This window comes from Falco peregrinus, chromosome 1 (assembly GCF_023634155.1).
Source record: "Falco peregrinus isolate bFalPer1 chromosome 1, bFalPer1.pri, whole genome shotgun sequence".
Lineage (NCBI taxonomy): Eukaryota > Metazoa > Chordata > Aves > Falconiformes > Falconidae > Falco > Falco peregrinus.
In genome coordinates, this window is record NC_073721.1 from 28,759,312 (window position 1) to 28,779,057 (window position 19,746).

Below are 19,746 nucleotides of genomic sequence, written 5' to 3' on the forward strand. Positions count from 1 at the left end.
GCCCCGTCTCTGGAGGGGGCAGTGGGGCTAGGGACAGGAGACCCCAGGGCACAGGCCTATAGAGCCAGGTGTGATTTCAGCTCAGACCCCATCCCCAGCAGGTCGCAGCCCTGAAACAAAGCCCCAGACACCCATAAGCGCCAACGTTGCTTTATTTGGAAAGTGATTCCATAGGCACCAGAGGGAGGTCTGGAGGGGGACAGAGCCAGTGTGACAGGCAGGGCTGCAGAAAGCCAAGAAAAGGCACTTGTGGTGGCAGGAGCCCCGCTGGGCATTTTGGGCAGCCTGGGCCAGGGGCTGCACTGGAGCAGGTATGGGCAGGCAGTATCAGGGACCAGCCCTGACACAGATAGAGACAGCACATCCTGCCCAGAGAAGGGGTAGGTGGCCTGGGGGCTGGCAGGGCCCCCGAGCATGAGGAGGGATCAGCTGGGGCAGCACCTCGTGATGGAAGCGGTGACCCAGTGCCAACTCCAGACCCCTCCAAGCTCCAAGGGGATCATGGCTGCTGATTTCCACCTCAAAAAAAGGCACCAGGGAACCCCAGGCAACAGCCAGAGCCCGCAGCCAGCTGCTGGGGACACCCATCCTACCAGTCCAAGCCCACGCAGAGATTGGGACAGACCCTCCCTTGAACCAGGAGCGATGGAGAGGACCTGCCTCTAGGCAAAGCGAGGAGGTCTTGTGTCAGGGCAGCCCCAGTGTGGTGCTCCTCCAAAAATTCCCAGTCTCTGGCTGCCCATTGCTCCCGTCAGCCCTACACAGCGTCCTCAGGGCTTGGCACCTGGCAGGCTGTGGAGGCTGATCCAGCGTGGGATTGGCCCCGTTGCTGGTGTCCTCTTCTCCTGTTCCCCAAGACAGGCTGTGTCCCTGCAATGCCTGGCCCCAGCTCCCCTGCTGACACGGTGCCAGCAGCCACCCAGTACTGCCATGCTGCTATGCTCACCCTTGCCCTCCACCTCACCATGGTCTCCAGGCAGCGCAGGGCCCCGAGATGGAGCCAGAGAGTCCCGACATGAGAGTTTTCTGGGATGATAAACCAAGGGCTGCAAAGCCAGGCAGGGCTGCAGAGCAGTTTCCAGCACCACCAGCAAGGTCGTGCCTGCCCCTGTCACAGCAGCCAGGCCGCAGGGCAGGCTCGGTGGCTCCGAGTGGCTCAGAGCCATGAACCTCGCTGCAGGAGGGCAACGGGAGAGAACAAGCCGGTGCCCCGCTCCTTCAACCCCAGGGGCACCTGCCCTGTCCCGGGGCAGTATGAACCTCAGGGCTGGAGGAATTCACCCCCTGCCCAGGGTCACAGGACCAGGCTATGCCCCGGCTCGCCCCTCCCCTCGCCCTGCAGTGATGGAGGCCTTGCTGCCCTGCACAGGCTTAGTCCCCAAACAGGACAGCGTGCCCGGCGGGCCGGGGGGATGCCGTGCCAGGCTGTGCAGGACCTGGGTGTCTCCACATCCCCAGAGTGCGGGGCAGGGAGGGGCTGAGCCCCGCGGGGCTCTGGCAAGACGGCAGACATGTTCAGGCCAGACAGGAGGAGGGGCCCGGGCTGGGGAAGCGGAGATCAGAGCCTCCCTTAGGGAACTGTGGAGGCACAGCGCAGCTGGGAATGGCAGGAAGGGGCTGCCAGAGGGTTGGGGGGGGGGTGGCGTGTTTACGCCCACCCAGCCTCACTACTTGCCACTGCCCCTAGCTCAGCTCCCCCAGGCCAGTCCACCTCCGCCCCAGGGACAGGCTGGCACCCACCTGAGCATGCAGCATCTGCAAGGCTGGGGGCAGGGAAGTTGGGCACGGGCCCTAGGGGCCTCCCAGAGTTCGGGGTCCCTCTGAAGGGCTCTCCGCTGGGGTCCTTCCACTTGCAATAACCTACGTCTGTCCAGGGCTGGGAGAGGGGCCTGTGCAGCAGCTGGGTGTCCACACTGTCTGGGCGGGATGCAGAGGAAGCCATGCTCGGGGAAGGCCTCTGTCCATTCGTCCATCTGCGCAGGAGTCCCTGGAGGAAGCGCGGTGCGTTCAGCCGGGAGGGGATGGGGCTGCAGGGTCACTTTGTCCCGAAGGGGGGCTGCGCTCTGTCCGCGGGTGAGAAGAAGGGGAGCCGAGCGCCATGGAGTCTCAGATGATGTCACGCTGGTCCTGGCAGCGCCGTGAAAGGCAGTAGAGCCCCGAGAAAAGGTACAGGCAGGCGGCGATGCCCCCGCAGACGGAGGCGCTCAGGTAGGCGCCGTAGAGGCAGTGCTGGCTGTAGCCCGGCAGGTTGCAATAGCTTCTCTGCCCAGCCTTGTAGCCCATGATGCCAGTGGCAGCTGCGTAGAGCCCCACGCCCAGCGCCAGGTCGTGCACCAGGTTGGTGAGGAGCCAGCGGGAGCCCAGCCAGGGCACCAGCGCCCAGCGCCCCAGCAGGCTCAGCCCGAAGAGGGCCAGGGTGAGAAGCCAGACCAGCACGGCAGCGAAGAGGGCGAAGTGGGCCGCTCCTTCGTACTTGTGAGCCGCCACCGTCACCCAGAAGGCAGCGCCCAGCGCCAGCTGCCCCAGGCGCAGCAGGCCCAGCGGGCTCCGCAGGTAGGCACGGTGCAGACTGAGGGAGCCGCGGGCCGGCGGCCCCGGGGGCGGTGGCACTGCCGGGGGAGCCGTGCGGGCCATGGCGGGGCCCTGCGTGCTCCGGCGCGGCTCGGGCGGGACTCAGGGCCCCGGCAGCGACTTCCTCCCCCGGCCGCTGCCAAACATCTGGCGCCTAACGGTCCTCCCCGCGCGGGGCCTCTCTGCTCCCCTCCCCGCCCCGCCCCCGCGCCCCGCCGCGCCTCCCGCCGGCCCACCGGACACCCGCGGGCCGCCGCGGACGGCGGCGGGGGCCGCCGCACCCCTCCCGTCCCGCCGCTGCAGGGGTGGCCGCACCGCCGGGCGCGGGAGGCGGCGGCGGCGGCGGGGCGGCCGGGTCCGGCGGGGCCGCGCGCCGGGACCCCGTGCGGCGGCCGGCGGGGGGCGCGCGCCGGGGCTCCCCCCTACGTCACCCGGGATTCCCCCTCGACGTGACGCGCGCCGGGGCTCCGCCCGAAGGCGGGGCCGGGCCCGCCACGCCCCCGCCTATTTACGTCACTTGCGCCACGTGTCCCCCCCCCCCGAGAGGCGGTGCGGCCGCGCCCCTGGGCGTCGATTGGCCCCGGCGACGGGAGGAGGGCGCGGATTGGCGGGGCGGGTGAATGAACGGGGCACGCGGCGGCGGCGGGATCCCGGTGCGGCGGCGCGAGGCGGCCCCGGGAGCGCAGCGGCCACCCGGCAGACCCGCGCCGATCCGCCACCGCCAGGTCTGTGCCGGGGGCCGGCGGGCGCGGAGCGGGGAGAAAGTGGGTCACGGCGGGGCCCAGCGCCCCGGGCACCGGCGGGGCGGGACCGGACCTGCGTGCGCCGGCCCTAGCCGGCCGCCTCCCGCGTTCCCGGCGGCCCCGCCCGCGCGGCTGGCCTCCTGCCCGGCACCCCGGCCCGCCCCCTCCCTGCGGCCGCGGCGCGGCGTCGCCCCGTCGCCTGCCCTTTCCTCGCCGGCCTCCGGCAGAGGCGGGTCGGGCCGGGCGGCGGGAGCGGAGCGGAGCCTGACGCCGTCTTTCCGGTGCCCGCAGCGGCCGGGGCCATGGGCACGCCCGCGTCGGTAGCGAGCGACCCTCCAGGGCAGACGGCGCCGGCAGCCTGCGGCCGCAAGCGAGCATCGGCCAACATCTTCCAGGGCGTGGGGCTCCCGGAGCTGCGGAGCCTGTTCCAGAGCGGCGGGGCCGAGCGGCCCGAGGAGCGCGCCCGCCTCGTCTGGCGGTACGCGGGGCAGCGGCGCATGGCGCGGGCCCTGCGGCGGCTCCGGCGGCGGACGGCCCGGCCCGGCAGCGGGATGGCGGCGCTGCGACGCTTCGGCCGCCTGCGGTAGGTGCGGACCGGGACGGCGGGGAGCCGCGGAAGCGCCGCCGGGCCGCGCCGCTAACGCACGCATCTTCCCTGCAGGATTGCGGAGGAGCCAGAGGGCGGCCGCGGGACCCAGGCGCCCTTGGGGTCCACGTACCAGCGCTGACTGGCCGGGCCGCAGAAGAGCAGAGCTGCCGGGCTCTCCGAGGACACTAAGCGCGCCGGACAGGGGTCGATGTTTAATAAAATAAAAAGTGAACGCTGGCGGCTGCGTGAGGCTCTGGTTGCGCCCTACCAACTGCCGGCCTTTCCGCAACGCGGCAGGACCTTTGTCCAGGCCGTTGTACTGGACCCGGTGCAAGGGGCACAGCCCCAACCCACTCCGGGGTGCTGTGGGAGACGTGGAGGTAGCCAGCTGAACAGCAGCTCTGTTATTCAGACGGTTGCATGGTTTAAATACATTACATACATTTCTACAGTGCATTAGAACAATACATTTTGGGTCAGTCAGAGATGCAGCTGGGTCTGGCCGGGGAGCTGGGGTCTTGCTGCTGCCCACCCTTGTGCTTGCACAGCCAGGGCCGAGCCCCCTCCCGGTGCTAGAGACAAGGGACCTGCTCTCCCCCTCCCAGGCTCAACCACCAAAGCTCCAACCCACCTGGTGTTCTGCTCCCCGCAAAGATGGGCTGGCAGGACAGTGAGACCCAACACCAGTTTCCCCCAGCAGCAAGAGAAACCGCAGCTCAAGGCAAGCAGATGCAGGCAGCAGCCCTGGTACCGTTTTATACAATGCAAGCTCAGCAGCTTCTGGAGAGAGAGTGGCTCGGTGCCTCACCCACCCACAGCAGGCCTGCGAGATTGTCAGCACCGGGGCAGCCAGGAGCCCATGCTGGCCCCCCAGTGCTCCCATCACACCTCCCACCCATGCAGTAGAAGAGCCCTTCTGGCTCTTCCCCAGCAGCCCCCTGCCCCTCAGGGGGCCTCTAGGCACAGACAAGGCTGGCACCATGCTGGCTGCACAGCAGCCAGGGGGCTTGCTGGGAGCAGGGGCAAAAGCCAAGCAAGAGCAGCCATGGAGACCCAGGAGGGATGGACTGGGGCAGCAGAGAGAGAGAGGGTGCTTGCACCCACCCTCAGCCCTCTCCAGCTTGGAGGCGGGGGCTCCCACAGGGCAGGCACTAAGCTACAGCCCCTCCCAGAGCTGCCTGCTCTTCACAAGGACAAACCAGCACCTCTTTCTCCTTAGTGCCTAACAGCACCCAAACCAGCCCCATGAGTTGTCCCTTCTATCCCCTCCTCAAGCCCCCAGCCAGAGAACAGCCGTTCATTGCGGTCCCCACTGCACCAGTGGGCAGCAGGAACTCCCCCTGAGGAAAGCAGCGTGCACAGGGTTGGGGCAGAAGAGGGACAGTGGAGGAGTACAGCAAATCCTCAGGGAAAGGGAGGGAGGCATAGCCACTACAGACCTTCCCAGCTCAGCAGCTGGCATAGCGGGGAAGAAAAGGGCCAGTGGCTAGTGTAAAGGGCTGGACGGATCCTGGCCAGGGCAGCCTGCTCATCCCAGCCCCACGCAGGGGTGCTCAGAACTGCACGCAGGCCAAGGAAGGGAGGCAGGGGCAGGGTCCCACCACACCATGGCTCCCAGCAGATTCCCACACCACCCCCTGGGCTCTGCCCCAGGCAGGGCACCAAGCTCCAACGGAGCTGAGGAGAGGCCGTGTCCAACCTGCCTGGCTCCTCCAGTTCAGCTGCAGGTTCCTCCAGCCGCACCTGCTCGCTCTACCCAGAAGGTCGAGTCTCAGCCACAGGAGCCAGCAGTGGCCCAGCTCCTCTCGCAGTGCTAGTCCAAGGTGGCCAAGCCCTGCTCACGGCTCCCACAGCTACCACCATGAGAAGAAAGGCTTCCGGCTCTGGAAGCTCTGCGTGTAGGACTCGCTGGCAGTGCGCTGGTGGGAACGTGCTGTTTCCACAATCACAGGTGGCATCTGAACCAGGTGCAGGGGGCTCTTTCCGTCTTTCAGCGCCTGAGTCAGGTTCAGGATCTGTCAGACACAACAGAGCAATGCCTGAGCTGCCCTGCCAGACCAACAGAGACTGTCCCCCCCTGCGCCCTTCCTGCCACACAGGCAAGACAAGGCTCCACACCTCACTCATCTGCCTTCCCTACGCACAGCTTACCTGGCCTCTCATAACAGCAATCTGTTTGTGAAACTGTCCCCTGTCAAAGCCAGGGTCTTTCTGCAAAAGACAGAGCAGATAACACAGTGGGTTTCTCCTGCTGCCCCACACCCATGTAAGAGACGTCTATTCCCCAAGCAAGCTTCCCTCCTCCTGTCCCATGGGTTTCCTGCTTCTCCCCACACTGAATCTTCAGCGGGTGGCAGAGGGATAACCCTGCTATGCCTCAGCCCAGAAACAGTCAGGAGCTTGGCCACCTTTCTGTCCCCTGTAGCCTTGACAGGGAGCTCCCCAACACCATCCCCACTTTCCTTCCTCCTGAAGCATCCTCATCCACTCCCCTAGCTCACCTTGAAGAGCTCATACAGATCTTCCTCTAGGTCCTTGACAAAGTTGGGGTCTGAGATCTTGGGAAGAATCAGGTCCTTGATCTCCTGTGAAAAGGGGATTTTGGCCTGGGGCAGCCATGCCCAGTAGAACGGATCTGTGGGAGGAAGCAGGAGACATTAGAGCTGGGGAAGGCAAAGGATGGTGCCACATGTCCTGGCTGCCAGATCACCTGAATTTGGGACACAGGGTCTAACACTCGTTTCCTACAGCCTGTGCTGAGGTGGAGCTGCCCACAAACCCAGAATGTTTGCAGAGGGACAGCCCCAGCCCTCTCCAGCCCTTAAGGAGGATGCTGGAGCACAGAGTTGTACAGCTTGTCAGAGTGCCCTGGCACAGCCTGAGGGACTCACATGCTCTCCAGGAGTCCGGGTGTTTCAAGGGAAAGGCCAAACCATTGTCAATAGCAGCCAGCTTGATGATGGGCTCCTTCACCACCACCCAGTCGCTGTCCTGGAAGGAAGTGGAGCATGTCACAAGGAGGCCACCCCAGCAGGAACAGTCCCCCTCTCACAACCTGCAGCCCCACTGCCAGGATCTTTGCCCTGGCTACCGCAGAGGCACAGCAGCCTCTTGCCCATAGTACGGCCCCTGGCCCGCAGGGAAACACCATCTGCTTTGTGTGGGAAGGGGACAAAGCTGCTCCCCCGACAGGCCTCACCCCAAGGATGCACAGGTCCAGCAACACCATCTTCTCCCCTAGAGCCCATCTGCCTCCTCACAAAGTCCCACTAGGACACAAACCACTGACACAGAGGGCAACGAAAGGCCCAGGAGACAAGATCAGGCCTCCAAATGTTCAGAAACCCAAGCCAGCTAGGAAATTCCCAGCTTGTCTGCCACGCAGGCAGCTTGCAGGAATAGAGCTGCCTGTGGAGCCACGGCCCGGGAAATGCTACTCACCCGCACGCCAGCGCTGTCCAGGGGACAGTCATACTTGATGAGCCAGTTGTCATTGCCCCGATCTGAAGGGAGATAAAACCAGCTGTGTCAGCACCACGGTCTGCCTGCACCACACCGGGCAGAAAATCACTCCTCCTCTGACCCAGATGACCAGTTTTAGGCCCAAACTCTAGCACAGAGCCCTTGAGCTTGCTGCAAGCCTGGGAAGCCACATCAACCTCCACACAACCAGCTCTGGAGACCGGAGAGGTCCACATATCCCTAGCACTCTGGGACTTTTCTCTTGTGAGCTACCTCGACCCTTTCCAGCCTGGCAGGAGCTCAGAAGCTCAGCATGAGATGGGATACTGAGGCACAGTCAGGTGCTGAATCTCCAGATGTCCCTGGATCCTCACAACCACAACTAGCAAACTTTCATTCTAGCACTGTGCTGGATCCAGACCTCCCAGAATGCAGGCCAGCATCCAGAGCACAGCCACAGTGGTGGACAGCCACAGCAGCTGCACTCTACCCAGAGGCAGCTGCCACCTGGCAGCAACCAAGTGGTGTTGAGAGGAGTTTTGGATGCCGGGAAGAGATGCCAAGTCCCTGCCCCCCTCCCTTTTTTCCAGCTGGCAGGACGTGAAGGAGCAGGCAGTGTCTCACGCCAGGCAGCTGGCCCTACCGGTGTTCCTGATGATGTAGTCCAGCACCACCAGCCGCTCGAACTGCAGCAGCAGCTGCCGGTTGGTATTCTCTGGGAGTGGCTCAGCTTCAAACCGCCGCAGCCAGTAGTCAGCATCCTTGTAGCCTTCCACAAACAGCTGGAAGGAGCCCACCTGAAGCAAGGAGAAGCTGCATTACAGGAGGCCACAGAGGAAGAAGCAGCAGCAGGAGGCAGGTGCAGAGGCCAGCAGCCCTACCTTGGGCGGCAAACCAATGCGGTTGAAGCGCTGGCCGACTTTCGGCACCTTCTCCAGGGCCAGCCTCTTCCCTCGGGACTTCACCCTGTCAATGGCACTGTAGTTAAAGGTCTCACTGGCTAGATACACCACCTGGAGGGACAGGAGTGCAGATGTCAGCAGGGGCACCTGGCAATTGCCACAGGACTGGCTGATAAAACCAAGACACAGTATTTCCCATGACTCTGCCCAGCATGAGGATCCCCATGGCTTCGGCAGGAGCAGTCCCGGTCCAGAGTTCTCAATACACATCTGAGGCGAGCAGTGCCACAAGACAAGGCACAAGCAGAGCTGTGCAGAAGCAGATAAAAGCCTCCCTGGGACAAGATCCCAGCAGCTGTCCCCTCACCTTCGTGCGAGGAACAATGCTGAGTTCCAGTTTCTGGTCCACCAGGCTGGCGCCCGCCTCCGACAAGTAACCCTGGTTGAGGACAAGGCAGTCTCTCCCAAAGCAGCATGGGCAGCACAACTTTTGCAGCCACTTGGTCCACTTGGGGTTCAGCTGCCCGTACGGCTCCTCATTCTTGGGCTTGAAGACACCAATGATTTTCTGTGAGTGGGAGAAAGAGAGGAGGGCTGACTTAAAGTAGTTGGCAGTCGGGACACTCCCCTCCAAGCCAGCCCTCAGCGGGGACACTCAGAAATGGGCCCAGAACAGCCCCTCACTGGGGCAATAACTAGCCCTTGGGACCAAGAAGACCCCACAGCTCCTGGGAGAGAGGCAGGCAGGGGCTGGAAGGGACCCTTCCCCAGTCAGTGCCCCATCCCATGAGAGCAGGGTGCTGCCCAAACAACCTTCATACCCAGTTCACACACCCTCCTTGTCCCAAAAGACACCAGTGATGATGCTGCCCCCTGGTAAACATCCCAGTTCCATCCCAGCAACCTTTGGATGGCTGGGAAGAGCTGCTGCTTCCCACCACTCATTACGTCCACACAGGAGAGGAAGATAGCAACCCCTGCCCTCACTCCAAAATCCATTGAATGGAGCTGATCCCAAACTGATCAGAGGAGGACCAGAACAGCTGAGCAGCTGGAGGACTCCCAGGGAGCCCAGGGCTCTGTGCTTGGTGGGCCAGCTAGAGACAGCAGAGTGGTTGGCTCTATGGGTATACAGTGGGCAAGAGGGTTCTGACAGCTCCAAACCAGCCACCAGCCCCTCAATCCAGTCTCACACACACCAACCCAGTAGAGGGGACACCAGCACAAGTACTCCATTGCTGAAAGGGGCACAGAAGCCTTGTGCTAGGTGCTGCACTATCACCAAACCAGCACTACCAAGACACACAACTGAGACAAGGGTCGGGACAGGAGCAAGGCCACCTGCCTCCACAGGCCAGGCTTCCCTGGGGGACTGCACAGTAGCTCCAGGCTGGAAGTCCCTGCTCTGGGGTGACTCAGCAGCATGTGTGACCAGCCCTCCTCCCCATGGCTGGTGCTGGCCCTGGCCTGAGCGGGTGGCATTTCCCCAAGCCAAGCTCCTACCACAATATGTAAGTGGGACATGAGTCCCAGCACCTCAGCAGGGGACCCCAGTGCAATCCCAGTCTGCCAGGGGCCAGAAGCCAGCCCAGGGCAAGCAGGAACAGGGGTTTGTTCACCAGAAGAGAGGAAGGGTTTGAGGGAACAGGACCGCTTCAGCCACCCACAGATCACATGGAGGAGCCACTTCCCCTGGGCAGGCAGGAAGGCAATTCCCTCATCAGCCCCACGTGAAGGCAAATGACTGCCAACACGTCCTTGGATACAAGCCTGCAAGAGGCTTGTTGGGAGCTCTGAAAGCAGAGTCGTGTGCTCTGAGGAGCTAATCCAGTAGAACAAGGCCTAGCCAGGCGGGACAGTGCAGAAGCAGAGGCCAGAGGCCTGGCAGCACAGCATCCCCTTCTAAACAGACCTGTGCCAGGAGGAGTGCTGGCAGGGAAAACAGGTCTGCTTGTTTTCTGCAAGGCAGAGGAAGCACATCCCAGCTGGGACAGCTCAAGCCCCAGCAACCCAGAGAGAAGAAGACACAAGAAAAGTTTTTTCCCTGAGTTCCCTCGCGCCCTGCCTGCCACAGCAGTATGCTGCACTCTCTCCCATGCCAGCAGCAGGGAAGTTTTGGTAACCCTGGGCAGCAGCCACAGAAACTACGCACACACCACATTTAATGACAGCAGGACAGTCTGGGGGACCTGCCAGGTGACATGGCCAGAAATATACAGACTTTAGCTCCTCGCATGCATCCTCCACTGGCCCTCGCCAAGCTCAAGTCTCCTACAGTCAGGCAGCCTCTGCCCTGCCACCTCCAGATAGCTCATCCAGCTGCCTACCCCAGTGACACCATGTCTCATATTGGGCAACTGGAAGGAGCAGGAACATAGCAGGGGTGCAGGAAGAGGAAGCATGTATTGCCCCAGAGCCTGCCAGCTCAGCTGGGACCTGACAGCCGCAGCTCCCAGAAGCCAGGCTCCACCTGGAGCAGGAAAACTAGGGCACACCAGAGACCAACGAGCCCAGGTCTGCTTCCCAGGAAGCATCCCAGCACACATGTGGAGAGGGAGTCATGGGAAGCAGCAACAGCTCAGATAATGGGGCTGGGCACCACAGGTCACAAGACAAGCCGCCCAGTGCTGTGCTCATATGGAGCCAGCGGCACGGGCACAGCTGCCACACAGCTGGCCAGACCCGGAGCGGACCAGCTGGGTGTCGAGACCTTTGCCTCGACTATATCGAGCGCGCAGCCACAGAGGAGACGCCTCCCTCCTGCCTCGCAGGCCAAAACCCAGCCCAGCTCCCAGTCCCAGCTGGAGCCACCGCGGTCAGGGGACGCAGCTGCACAGGCCCGGGGCGGAGGGCGGCCCTTCTCCTTGGGCACGGCCGCCGCCCGCTCTCGCCGCCGGCCCCACCGCGCTTCTCCCCGGGGAAGCCCGGGTCGGGCGGCTCCAGCCGCTGCCGCCAGCCCCACCCCAGGCCAGTCACCCCCCGCTGCCCCGGGAGCGCCCCCCTCCCGGCCAGCAGACCTCGGGGAGCGGCGGGCCACCCCCGCGGCGGGCAGGAGGGCCCGGGCCGGCTCACCCCCTGCGGGTCCTTGACGAAGTAGCTGCCGCTGGAGCCCTGCGAGATGCGCTCGGGGAAGATGCCGCGCTCGCTGGCCAGCTCGGCCCGCCGCACCACCTCGGCGAACTCGGGGTCCTCGGGGAAGTCGTTCCGCTCCCGCTGCGCCGCTGCCGCCGCCGCCGCCTGGGCCTGCGCCTGCGCCGCCGCCTGGGCCTGCGCCTGGGCCTGCGCCGCCGCCGGGCCCCGCGCCCCGCGCTCCAGCAGCGGCTGCCGCTCGCGGTCGCGGCCGCCGGGGGAGCCGGGAGGGGAGGGCGGAGGCGGCAGCGGAGCGGCGGGCGGGAGGGCGCGCACGGCGCCCCCCGGCAGCCCGTAGTCGGGGCCCTGCGCCCGCTCCGGCGAAACCAGCGGGCTCGTCTCGTCCATCGCGCCCGCCCGGCCCCGCCGCGCCGTCCGCGTCAGCGCGCCGCCGCGCCCCATCGGCCGCTCCGCCCCCCGCCACGCCCCGGCCGGGCGGGGCCGTGTGAGCCGCGCCCGCCGCGGGGCCGGCTGCAGCTGCGACGCCGGGCGAGGCGCACCCGGAGGCGCCCCGCACCGCCGGGCCGCGGCGGGGTCCGCCGGCCCCCCCGGCGAGGGGGCCGGCGCCGGCGCCCCGCACAAAGATGGCCGCAACGGAGCGGTGGCGCCCCCTGCTGCCCTTCGAAAAGATGGCGGCAGGGCGGGGGCGCCGCCCCGCTGCCAGCCCGCTCGAGGAGGACACCGCCTCGCCCCGCACGAAGATGGCGGCAGGCGAGGGCGTGCTGCGGAGCTGGCCAATGAGCAGCCGCGTTGCTAGCGGTTGCCGTGGAGACAGCCAACGGCGGGCGGGGATGGACGCTGGCGGCGTGGCCCCGCCCGGCGGGGCGGGGAGCTGGCAGGGGAGGTGGCCGCGGCGCCGCCCCTCGGCGGGACCAGGGTGGGGAACGGTGCGGGCGGCGAGTGCGGAGCCAGGTGAGCGCGGGCCGCGGGTCCCTGCGCCGCCCGGCCCGCCCGCACCGCCCCTGGGCAGGCATCGGGCCTGCGGGCATCGCCGCGGGTGTGCCGGTGGGGCGCGCGTGCACCGCCCCTGGGCGCGCGGACCCGCTGGGGCGTGCATGCACCGCCCGTGGGTGCACCCGCCGCGCGTGCCTGGACCCGGTGGGGAGCGCATGCATCGCCGTGGGTGCATGGACACGGCGGGGCATTGGTACAGCGGGGTGTGCATGCATCAGCCGAGAGTGCGATCGCCACCTCTGGGCGCGCTGCCCGGGTAGGGCGTGCATGTGTCCCCCGTGGGTGCGTTGCCCTGAGGCGTATGACCCAGCGAGGTCGTGCACCCCTCGCCCCCCGTCCCGCGTGCTCCAGCCCGTGGGTGTGTGGCCCGGGCGGGTGGTGGGGCTCGGGGCGGCGGTGTGCAGGGCTCAGGCTGTGCTGCAGGCATCGCCCCCGCTTGCTGTGGGCCCGTGCATGCAGGGCTCTGGGGTGGGTGGGTGCCGGGAGCGGGGCACCCCCAGCTGGGAGGCAGGCTGGGTTGCTCACAGGGCAAATGTTGCCCGTCCCCGGGATGGAGTCCCCGGGATGGAGTCACAGGTGCAGGCACAGGCCGTGCTGGTGGGGGGACCCCTCCCCGCAGCAGGTGCTCACAGCCCCTGCCAGCACCCCCCTCTCCTCCTCCTGGCGCTGCAGGGGGGTCCCCGGAGGTCCTGGGCAGGCTGCGGGCTGGGGAGCCGGCGCTGAGCTCCTGGTCCCTACCATCAGCAGAGAGCACTGTTCAGTCACCGCTCGGCTTGGCTGGGGGCCATTTCTCCTCTGGACACAAAGAGAGTTCCCTGCTGTGCTCCCGGGCACTGTATCCAGCTGGTTAGCGTGGCTCAGCACCTATCTCTCCGGGGACGCATGGCTAGGTGTGAGCAGGGACACCCCCTTTGGGAGCAGGGAGCCCCTTCCTGCCACAGGCACTGCCTGAGCAGCACCTGGAGGTGCTGGAGAGGCAGTGCCCAGCCCGTCTGCGGGGCTGTCTCCATGCTGGTGCCTTCCCAGTGTGCTGGGGAGGGCTGTGCTGTGTGGCAGCGGCTCTGGGGGTGTGCAGGGCTCTGGGGGCTACCGGCAAGTTTGCAAACCCTTGGTAGCCAAGCCAGGCCCTGGAGCCCCAGGGTGCTCTCTCTGCTGTCCCTCATAGGGGAAGCAGCCACTCTATCCGTCCCTGGGGAGTGAACTAGGCCTGCCCATCCCTGATGCTGGAGCTGGAAACCCCACAAGCTCTCTGCACCCTCCCCTGAAAAGCCGGCACCAAGCACAACACAGCAAGCATCTCCTCTCCAAAATGTTTTCCTCCTGGTACTACCTCAGCAGAGCTGACAGCAGTCCCTGGCCTGAGTCTACCATGGTGCAGGACCCCTTGGGTCCTGCTGGGAAGCTGTGCCAGAGGCAGCCAGCTCCTGCCATGCTCCCCTTCCTGCTGCTCGCTCACATTTCACGGGGCTGTGACCCCCTGTGGGCTCACATCTCCCTGAGCCCTGCAGTGGGGCAGGCAGCAACCCGAACCCAGCGGCTGGGGTTTCAGAGGCAGAGCAGGGTGGCCGTGCTCCTGCGGTCACCCCCTCATCTGCAGCGTGCCCCAGCAGAGCTGTTCCCAGGGAAGACGTGTGCCTCTCTGTGAGTCAAGGGGACACGGGGGCTCTGGGTGAGCCAGCCTGCTCCCCTCGCCCAGCAACAGCCCTCTGTGCCTGTCCCTGCCAGCTCTTGCCCTGCGCTACTTGGAGGCTGTCGCCATGACCCTCACCAAAGGCTCCTTCACCTACTCCAATGGGGAGGAGTACCGCGGCGAGTGGAAGGAAGGTGAGACAGGGCAGGAGGGGATGGTGCTGCCTGTGCTGGGGGCCAAGCAGCCCCTAGCCCCTGCCCAGCATCATGCTGGAGCAGATCCTGCCTTCGTCTCTCCAGTGCTGCCTGTTTCTGCCCCTCCCTAGGTCGCAGGCATGGCGTTGGGCAGCTGACATTTGCTGATGGCACCGCTTACGTGGGGCACTTTGAGAATGGGCTCTTCCACGGCTGCGGCGTGCTCACCTTCTCTGACGGCTCCAGGTGAGCACGGCACCCCTGCGTACACCCCCCCGGGCATCCCCACTGCTGCAGGGAGCTGCTGCCTCAGGAGCTCCTCCCGTGCAGGTACGAGGGGGAGTTTGTGCAGGGCAAGTTCAATGGCGTCGGCGTCTTCACCCGCTGCGACAACATGACCTTTGAGGGCGAGTTCAAAGGCGGGCGTGTGTACGGCTTTGGTGAGTGCCCGGTGGCATGGTGCAGGCAGCCACAGCCCTGTGCGGCCCTAGCTCAGCACAGCCCCATCCAGCATCTCCCATTTTGTCCCCCCAGCCCTGGGGGGTGCTGCTCCCTGCTCCTTCACTGCTAGCCCTTTCCTCCTCTCCTCAGGTCTCCTGACCTTCCCTGATGGCTCCCATGGGGTGCCCCGCAACGAGGGCTTCTTTGAGAACAACAAGCTGCTCCGGCGGGAAAAGTGCCCAGCCATCATCCAGCGGGCCCAGTGTGCCTCCAAGTCTGCCCACAACCTGACAGCATGATGGTGCCCCACATCCTCTCCCATTGCAGCAGGCCCGCCCCTCCCCACTGGGCACTGGCTGGCCCCGCTGGCCCTGGAGCAGGGATGTGGCACAGCTGGGTGTCCCCCTGTCCTCCTCACCACCGAGTCGCCCCCTGCCAAACGCCTGCCGCTGGGGGGGGATGAGGCCCTCTGCTCTCCACCCAAGTGCCCTAGGGCAGCCATGGTGCCTTCTCTCTCTGGCTATAGCCCTGGCACCTGCCAGAGCAGCAGGGGGGGACAAGGTGGCCGGGACTTGGCCCATCTGCTCCCCAGGAAGACTGTGGACCACCAGGGCTGCTAGCCTGATGCAGAGGATGGAGCAGGGGAGTAGGGGCTGGGCCCTGACCCCGCAGCCAGGGTGCCTTGGCCAGGGGCTGCTGGCTGGACCACGCACCCGCAGAGGGGCAGCTCCTGGCCCACTTTACTACCCTGGTCCCAAGACAGGACGGGCACCACGGGCACCCCATGGCCCTCACCCACATCTCTGAGCCATCTCTTGGCACCCCACGGCCATCTCCCCCACATGCCCTGGGCAGGGTGATATGGTGCCCCGAAGGACCCAGCCTGCTCTCCAGGCCAGCTGGTGGGCTGTGTCCCCCTCATCCCTGTGCCAATCCAGCCTGCCCACTGCCTTGGGGACACCTGTAGCAGCATCCCCACCAAGGGGGATGGGGGGACGCCTACCCGGGCCCATATCTGCTGCATGCTGCAGGAGGGCAGGAGCGACGGTGAGCAAGGAGCAGGGTCAGCCAGAGCCTGGGAAGAGGGGCATGAGCCCTTGCTGCATGGGGGGCCAGGGCAGGCCAGGACGCAATAGGGGTATGGTAAATGTGTAGGCAGGGTGGGCAGGGAGCACGCAGCTCCTCGCCTTGCCCCCTGCGTGCATCCATCTCCGACCTGTGTGCTCACCTTCACCCCTGGTGCGGTGTGGCTGGCTGCAGCACGGAGGTCTGCCTGTGGTGGGCTGCAGGGGCCGTGCCCTCCCTGCTGGTGTCTGCCCGCACCGGTCCCGTGCCTTGTGTGACCCTGCCTTGTGCTGCTGCCTGCACGGGCCTCAGCTGAGTAAACCACATTGCCAAACGCCTGGGCTGTGTCCTTTTTGCTGGGAGTAGGGACCAGGTCGGGGGCTGCTCACATGGGCAGGACTGCAGACAGAGCGGGGCCAGCAGGTTTATTTGCAGGTCACAGTGCCGGGATCCATCCCTTCTCAGGTGGGGACAGTGGGACCCCAGGGGCTGGCAGAGGTGCGAGGGTGGCCAAGGAGTGCTGGGTGTCCCCCTTACCCATTCTGCCTAGGGCAGCCCTGTCCAGCAGGAAGGAGTGAGATGGGTGGCTTTCTCCTGGCCACATCCCAGGGTCCCCACCATGTCCCCAGCTCCTCAAGTCCCTGGCTCCCCTGCCTTTCGAGTGTGGGAAGGGGCAGGGGGGCAACCCATCACAACCAGCCGTTGGCACTGAAGGTGCTCCTCAGCTCCTCAACCTGGGAGGGGCTCAGCGGGGTCAGGGGTGCACGGCAGGGACCCCCGTAGTAGCCAAACCACTCCATGGCCTTCTTCAGCCCTGGGATCCCAAACCGGCGGGTGACCTGTGGGATAGAGGGTGTGGGGACTTACCGGCTCCCATAAGACAGGGTGACATGCACTGTGGGCCCTGCTCCTGCTAAGCCCGCTTCTTGCTCATCATCACTCCTGCCCCTCCCCCATGTGGATCTGCAAGGCTGGGCAGGGTGTGGGGTGGCTCCAGCCCCCCATGAAGTGCCCACCGTGGGGTGGGGGTGCGGAGCACGTGGAGCACAACCAGGAAAGGGAGCATCCCTATGGCATGGCAGGCTCTTTGTGGCTGGGACCTGTAGTGGGATGGGGGGCCCAGGGAGGAGCAGGTCTTCCCTCCATCACTGCCTATAAATAGCCAGCAAGGCTCCCACAGGGGCCAGTCAGGTGCCCACTGCCAGCGGACACGCTGTTCCTGGCACCGCAGGGCTGGCATTTCCCACCCCGCCACCTCCAGCCCGGCTCAGCTCGCCAGCTGGGTGCTGTGCCATCCAGTGCCCCCTGGAGCAGCACTCCACCCCCTGCAGTCCCAGGGACCTCCATCCTTTGCTGCCCCCCACCCCGCAGCACCCTGGTGGGTGCTGATTGCTCACCGCCACGTTGGGCTCAATGAGCCTGTGCTGCAGGTCGCGGGCCTCCTGCCAGCCGCCCTCATGGCACAGGCGGTCCAGCTGGCACAGCGGGCCCCCCAGGACATTGGCGAGGGCGCAGACCCCCCCAGAGGCACCTGGGGACACCAGGGCACATTGGCAGCCAGCACAGCGCACCGTGCCCAGCCAGCATCTCCTGGGCATCGCTGCCCCTGCCTGCCTCCCCCTCCCCAGCTGCCAGTCCTTGCCAGTGCCCCCAGGACAGCAACCCATGCCCCCAGCTGAGCAGGGGCAGCAGCACCTACCCAGGGCATAGCTTGCCAGCAGGAAGCTAGCCGATCCCGCCAGCACTTGAAAATCCTCCTTCCGTGTCTTGTGGACCATCAGCCCTATGCGGGTGATCTGGCAAGAGATGAGCCATGCCCTGGGGCAGGCATTACCCTGCCCGCCTCTGCAGGGCTCCTGCTGGCACCCCCGGGGCCTAGGGAAGGGCTGCAATTCCCAGCTTCCCATTCCCAGCTTGTTCCCAGCTTGGGGCCAAGTTTGGTGGCAGCCAGCCCGGGGAAAACCCTGCCCCACTCACGTCCCCACCGCTGTCCTTGATTCCAAGGATGTTGGGGTGCTGAGCCAGGGTGAGGACAGCCTCCAAGGGCAGGTCCAGGCTGGTGTTGGCAGGGACACTGTAGAGCACCACGGGGATGGGGGATGCGTCGGCGACCTGTAGCAGCCAGGCAGAGCTCAGCAGCTGGGGTGGGTTGGAGACATGCAGGACACGCTCCCCATCCTGCTGTCCCAGCTGTAGCTGCTGGCAGGCACCAAGCATGGCTCACCTCCGTGTAGTGCTGGACCAGGGCAGCACTGGTCATGGCTCCCCGGTAGTAGCAGGGTGTCACAACCAGTGCCACGTCAGCCCCTGCCTCTGCCATGCTGACCGTCATCTTGATGGTGGCCTGGGTAGCTGGGGAGGAGGCAGAGTGGTGAGGGCTGCCGGGGGGGGGATGACATGGCCCCTGCATTGCCCACACAGGCACTCACATTCACAGCCCGAGCCAGCCAGCAGCAGGCGGTCCCTGGGCAAAGCCCGGCGCACGCAGCTCACCACCTCCAGCCGTTCTTGGGGTGCCAGGTAAGGGTACTCCCCGTTGGAGCCCAGCACCACCAGCCCTGAAACACAAGCATGGGGAGGGCAGGGCTCGGGCACAGGAGCAGGGTGCCCACAGGGTGGCCATCCCTGAGCTCTCCACACCCCACTCTCAAGTGGGTACCAGGCACCCAGGGAACCTGATGCCCACATCCAGCAGCCCCCGTGGGCCAGGAGGCTCCTGCAGGTGCCCCGGAAAGCCCTGGGCTCCCCCTTAAAGGGCACACGTGGGTGCATGTCCCCCAGACAGCAGCGCCCACCTGCACCCCACTGAACGCTGGCAGTGCCATCCCCTACCCAGGCACCTTTATGCATTTCATGCATGCACCCTGTGGGCTGAATACACTGCCTGCCCACCTCCGGCCCCAGAAACGGCCCCACACAGCACTGCTAGTGAGGCACTTACTGGTGCCTGCAGCCAGGCTGTGCTGCCCTGTCCCCAGCCAGGGCACACAGACCCCTTCTTTGGGACCCTGCCAGTGTTGTGGACGCAGGCAAGCCAGCTCCAGCTTGGCACTGCTGGGCTCTGCTGGGGCAGCCAGAGCCCCAGGGCGCTGGAAGTGCCAGGTGCCCCCATCGCCCTCGCTCCCCTCCTCGCTGCTGGGCACCCAGGCAGGGCTCTGCAACCCGCGGTGTGCCCTCTCCCATGTCTGCCCTCACAGCCCTGGAATCAGCCTGGTCAGAAGAGGGGAGACCCCAGGGCACACCCCTGTGACCCCCAGCCTCTTCCTGCAGCCCCTCTCCTCCCATCCATCCTGGGCAATCAACATCCCATGGCACTGAATCTGTGTGAGCATGCCCAAGTGTGGGGCAGAAGGTAGGTGCAAGCCTGCATGCGCGTGCAGCGGGTATGCAAGCATGCACTGGAGTGTGGTGGGTCTGTGTGAGGACACACGCGTGTGCCTGGGTATGTGCCATGCAAAGGGCTCCAGGTGGTCACCTGAGGGGCTGCCAGCCCTGGAGCAAAGTCCAGCTGGAGGCTGAGCACCTTTGGGAAGTGGCACGCTGCCAGCATGCTGCCACACACCCTCTGTGGCAGGCAGGGATCTGGCAGGAGCCTGCGCGGAGAGGGGCAGTGGGGAGCGCTTACCTCGGAAGGGGATGCTGGCGTATCGGCACAGGTTCCCCTCCAGCTGGGTATAGTCCACCTCTTGCGTGGGTGAGAAGGGCGTAGTGAGGGGTGGGAAGATGCCCCCAAGGTCAATTGTGTGCCCTGGTACCTGGGGGGTGCTGAGCCCCCGGCACTGCCTGGGGGCTGCCCAGCGCAGAGCTGCCAGGGTGGGCCGGAGGGGCAAGGCGAGGCGGCTGCTGAGCGCCATGGTGGCTGGGTGCTGCTGCTGGCCGTGCTGCCTGCCCTGCCAAGGGGCTGTTAATGTTTGACGGGGCACGTGAGGGACTCGCGACCCGGCTGGGCAGACAATGTAGGGGGTGGTACTGGGTGAGCTCAGGGTGTTCTACGCCCCTCCAGGAGCCGGACAGAGGAGCTCAGCACCCCTCTGAGTGAGCCCCAGCTGCACCAGTGGCTCTTTCC

General features: G+C 65.6%; 5 protein-coding genes across 6 annotated transcripts; 2 read left to right on the top strand and 3 right to left on the bottom strand.

Annotated features, from left to right (window-relative positions):
- Window positions 1–134: 134 nt before the first annotated feature.
- On the bottom strand, window positions 135–2,754 carry MARVELD1 (MARVEL domain containing 1). The gene has a single exon (XM_005239016.4). The coding sequence runs from the start codon at window positions 2,632–2,634 to the stop codon at window positions 2,107–2,109; it is 528 nt and encodes a 175-aa protein (XP_005239073.2). The 5' UTR covers window positions 2,635–2,754; the 3' UTR covers window positions 135–2,106.
- A 226-nt stretch (window positions 2,755–2,980) lies between these two features.
- On the top strand, window positions 2,981–4,140 carry AVPI1 (arginine vasopressin induced 1). The gene is made up of 3 exons (XM_055800877.1): window positions 2,981–3,296; window positions 3,606–3,897; window positions 3,976–4,140. The coding sequence occupies exons 2-3, from the start codon at window positions 3,617–3,619 to the stop codon at window positions 4,040–4,042; spliced, it is 348 nt and encodes a 115-aa protein (XP_055656852.1). The 5' UTR covers window positions 2,981–3,296; window positions 3,606–3,616; the 3' UTR covers window positions 4,043–4,140.
- Window positions 4,141–4,292: 152 nt separating this feature from the next.
- PI4K2A (phosphatidylinositol 4-kinase type 2 alpha) lies at window positions 4,293–11,935 on the bottom strand. The gene is made up of 9 exons (XM_055800824.1): window positions 11,340–11,935; window positions 8,635–8,835; window positions 8,247–8,378; window positions 8,009–8,162; window positions 7,345–7,406; window positions 6,795–6,894; window positions 6,405–6,538; window positions 6,055–6,114; window positions 4,293–5,918 (listed from the first exon to the last, which is right to left on the bottom strand). The coding sequence occupies exons 1-9, from the start codon at window positions 11,796–11,798 to the stop codon at window positions 5,757–5,759; spliced, it is 1,464 nt and encodes a 487-aa protein (XP_055656799.1). The 5' UTR covers window positions 11,799–11,935; the 3' UTR covers window positions 4,293–5,756.
- Window positions 11,936–11,973: 38 nt separating this feature from the next.
- Window positions 11,974–16,018, top strand: MORN4 (MORN repeat containing 4). 2 transcript variants are annotated; one of them, XM_055800891.1, is made up of 5 exons: window positions 11,974–12,308; window positions 14,076–14,174; window positions 14,306–14,420; window positions 14,505–14,614; window positions 14,766–16,018. In XM_055800891.1, the coding sequence occupies exons 1-5, from the start codon at window positions 11,981–11,983 to the stop codon at window positions 14,912–14,914; spliced, it is 801 nt and encodes a 266-aa protein (XP_055656866.1). In that variant the 5' UTR covers window positions 11,974–11,980; the 3' UTR covers window positions 14,915–16,018. The 2 variants fall into 2 exon arrangements, with proteins under 2 accessions (XP_055656866.1, XP_055656874.1); XM_055800899.1 differs by having other exon boundaries at window positions 12,263–12,308; window positions 13,961–14,174.
- Window positions 16,019–16,088: 70 nt separating this feature from the next.
- HOGA1 (4-hydroxy-2-oxoglutarate aldolase 1) lies at window positions 16,089–19,588 on the bottom strand. Its single transcript, XM_055800917.1, has 7 exons — window positions 19,306–19,588; window positions 18,110–18,238; window positions 17,905–18,032; window positions 17,658–17,792; window positions 17,380–17,476; window positions 17,078–17,211; window positions 16,089–16,519 (listed from the first exon to the last, which is right to left on the bottom strand). The coding sequence occupies exons 1-7, from the start codon at window positions 19,532–19,534 to the stop codon at window positions 16,370–16,372; spliced, it is 1,002 nt and encodes a 333-aa protein (XP_055656892.1). The 5' UTR covers window positions 19,535–19,588; the 3' UTR covers window positions 16,089–16,369.
- Window positions 19,589–19,746: the final 158 nt, after the last annotated feature.